General features: G+C 25.9%; 1 protein-coding gene across 2 annotated transcripts in view; it reads right to left on the reverse strand.

Moving 5' to 3' along the window:
• Positions 1-1,083: 1,083 nt before the first annotated feature.
• The window catches only part of LOC108744099 (rho GDP-dissociation inhibitor 1), a 3,174-nt gene continuing 1,515 nt past the window's right edge, over positions 1,084-2,742 (reverse strand). For both annotated transcript variants that reach the window (XM_025973763.1, XM_025973764.1), the window contains exons 4-5: positions 1,974-2,199; positions 1,084-1,525 (exon numbers count right to left, since the gene is read on the reverse strand). In XM_025973763.1, the coding sequence (XP_025829548.1) occupies positions 2,003-2,199 (197 nt within the window). In that variant the 3' untranslated portion in view covers positions 1,084-1,525; positions 1,974-2,002. The remainder of the gene's footprint in view (positions 1,526-1,973; positions 2,200-2,742) is intronic.

A 2,742-nucleotide genomic window follows, 5' to 3' on the forward strand; every position in this document is an offset into this window, starting at 1 on the left:
CAAAACCCCAAGGAACATAAAAGAACGCTTTTTTATTCTTACTATTAGTGGATTACAACATAATATATGTTTTTTTATTGTTTTTCCATTTTAAAAGCGTTAATGGGTTTCATTTCAAATGTTATACTGAAAGTTGTACTGCTTTACATTTAAAGTAATACATTTCAACTTTATAACCGAGTGTTTCATATGGACCTAAAGATAATTGAATCATGTTAATTTCTAAATAGATCTAAACATCTCGCATTTCATTTTAGCTGCTTTTGTATTTCCAACATATTTTTATTAAAACTTACGATTTCATTTACACAAATCAAATAGAGTCCACTAATAATCGTAGTAATTGAATGTTCACTGGGCAACGTCTATCGTATTAAAAAAATATTTCAATAAATCTACAATAGCCAATTTTATTATTTGGAATAAATTAGAAGTGAAAGATTAATTGTAAAAATAAAATATAATTCTTTCTTCGTAAACCGGTACAACATCCGGTCTACAATGTTTTGGAAATAAAAAGTGTCGGTAGCACTAACTTACTTTCTAAGATTTAGAGATGAGCTTTAAACTTTCGAGATATTTGAGCTATCTCTCATTGTTTAATTGTACTAATATTGAAAAGGACTTCTTAGAACGTTGAAAACACAAAATAATTCTCTTAAAACAAATACTAACTACGCTAAAATATATACCTTATATTACATTTAACTGCTTGAAAAGAAATGAAAATAAAATTTAACTCAAAACTTAAAGTTTATAAGCTAAATGTGAAAATAATTTGTAAAGGTGATATTTTTTATTCCTTTGACATTACTCAAGAAAAGAAAACATATTCTCTTATTTGTAGCCTTTCTTTATAGTTTTTATAAAATACTTAGCGTGTAATGGAAAGAAATTTATGAAAGTGTACTTTAAGAATAATTAAATAAGAACTACATTGAATGTCAAGGTACAAGCAATACCGCTATCTATTTATATTTACTGCTAACTGTAGTATTTCACATGTTTGACAAGAGCCTTACGAAGGTATCTGTCTGCTTGATGTAGTAGGTACGCAAGCCAAATTAATGAAAAATATTAAGCTCTGAATATCCATCACTATTTTAGAAAAGCACTTTATTTGGTAAACAGTACGTACATACAACACAATCCTGCACTCGTTTTTACAATAATTGTAAACTATTTTACAATTACATATTGTCTATTAAAATTACAGGGCAGCGTAAAATTAAAATTATCAATATAGTACTTTACCAAAATAGCTTCAAAGGCAAAATGCAAAATGTATTTATCTATTATCTCAACAATAAAATTAATGCACTGGTACACTTTTGACTTAGACGAATGAAAACTTAAATCATTAATTACATAACAAAAAAATACCAAGTTTACTGATTTCTTCCTTTTATCATCTTAATTGCACCATATAATTAGCATCACGAAAGTATAGAATTTGGTACACAAATAATATACTTTTCAATACTTGATTATCTTTTCGTGATATTGAGTAGAGATAAAGTATGTTCTGTAAACAGAAAAATAGACAACTACCATAAAGATATGAAAATAAAGGTAGCAGTTTCTGTTTTCATTTGAAGAATATCTATCTGTAACTGTTTTCTAAACTTTTGAGGTAATATTTGTAGCTTTAACAATAAAAAGCAACAATGAAAAGTTGCTTAAAAAATTAAATCGTTTAAAATTGAAATTAGAAAGTGAAAAAGCGCTTAAATTTTAAAAAAAAAATTGTTAAATTTCAATACATACATATATATGAGTCAATTATTCTGATAAAAATTTTTATGATAGTGATTTATTTTATGAGTAACTTCTTGGTTATGATGTGATAGTTCATTATAGTTTCATAAATTAATTTTAATAACAACCTATTACATTAAACTTTAAGTAAAATAAAATTGCTATTTTTGTATATTCATTTCTATTAAAGGAAAATATTCTTTCTTTAAAGTTACCTTATAAAAGAGGTAGAAAAGTGCTTTTCTCAGTTCCAGTCCTTTTTGATTTCAAAAGACCATTCCCATTTCAGATGTTTGTTTTTATCGTCGTCTGTAAACAACGATTGAACTGTGTAATTTCCCCGTGCCATCATTCCTGAAGGAGCGTCCTCTGCAGGAGTTGTGTACGACTGCATCTCAGTTTTTGGTGCATATGATCCGACCATATGAGTCATTGTGTCCACTAATAACAATAAATATATTATTATAAAATATACTAATCGTTAGTTTTTTAAAAGCTAGTTTATCGATTACAACAAATCCCTTAAAATAATTTATTTTATTATGACTATTATTTTAAACATTTTGCGACTCCCTTAAGGTTGATTTTTAGTTATTATAGTACACAACACTAATGATAAGTAATATGTGACTATGTAATTCTGTGATAGTATTTGTAATATACTTAAAAAAATAATTTGTGTGATTTTCACAATTTAGATATCTTTATTAAGAATAAAATGTTTGTGTATTCTAATTTGCATGGATTAAATCGTCTAGTCGTTATCAAATTTCTGGTCAAATGCAACATTAAGACTCGACACTTTTTGATTTTAAAATAAATTTATTTCAAGCAGTTTATCCGCTAAAAATCCTCATATTAAAATAATTGCAAGATATTTATATATACATATTAGTTAGATGAGATCTATTACATTATTAAATTCGTTATGTCTTTTCGGTTGTTGATTTCTATTTTTGTATTGAATTATTTATATAAACACTT

The sequence above is a fragment of the Agrilus planipennis genome, unplaced genomic scaffold (genome assembly GCF_000699045.2).
Source record: "Agrilus planipennis isolate EAB-ADULT unplaced genomic scaffold, Apla_2.0 scaffold18, whole genome shotgun sequence".
In the NCBI taxonomy this organism is placed as follows: domain Eukaryota; kingdom Metazoa; phylum Arthropoda; class Insecta; order Coleoptera; family Buprestidae; genus Agrilus; species Agrilus planipennis.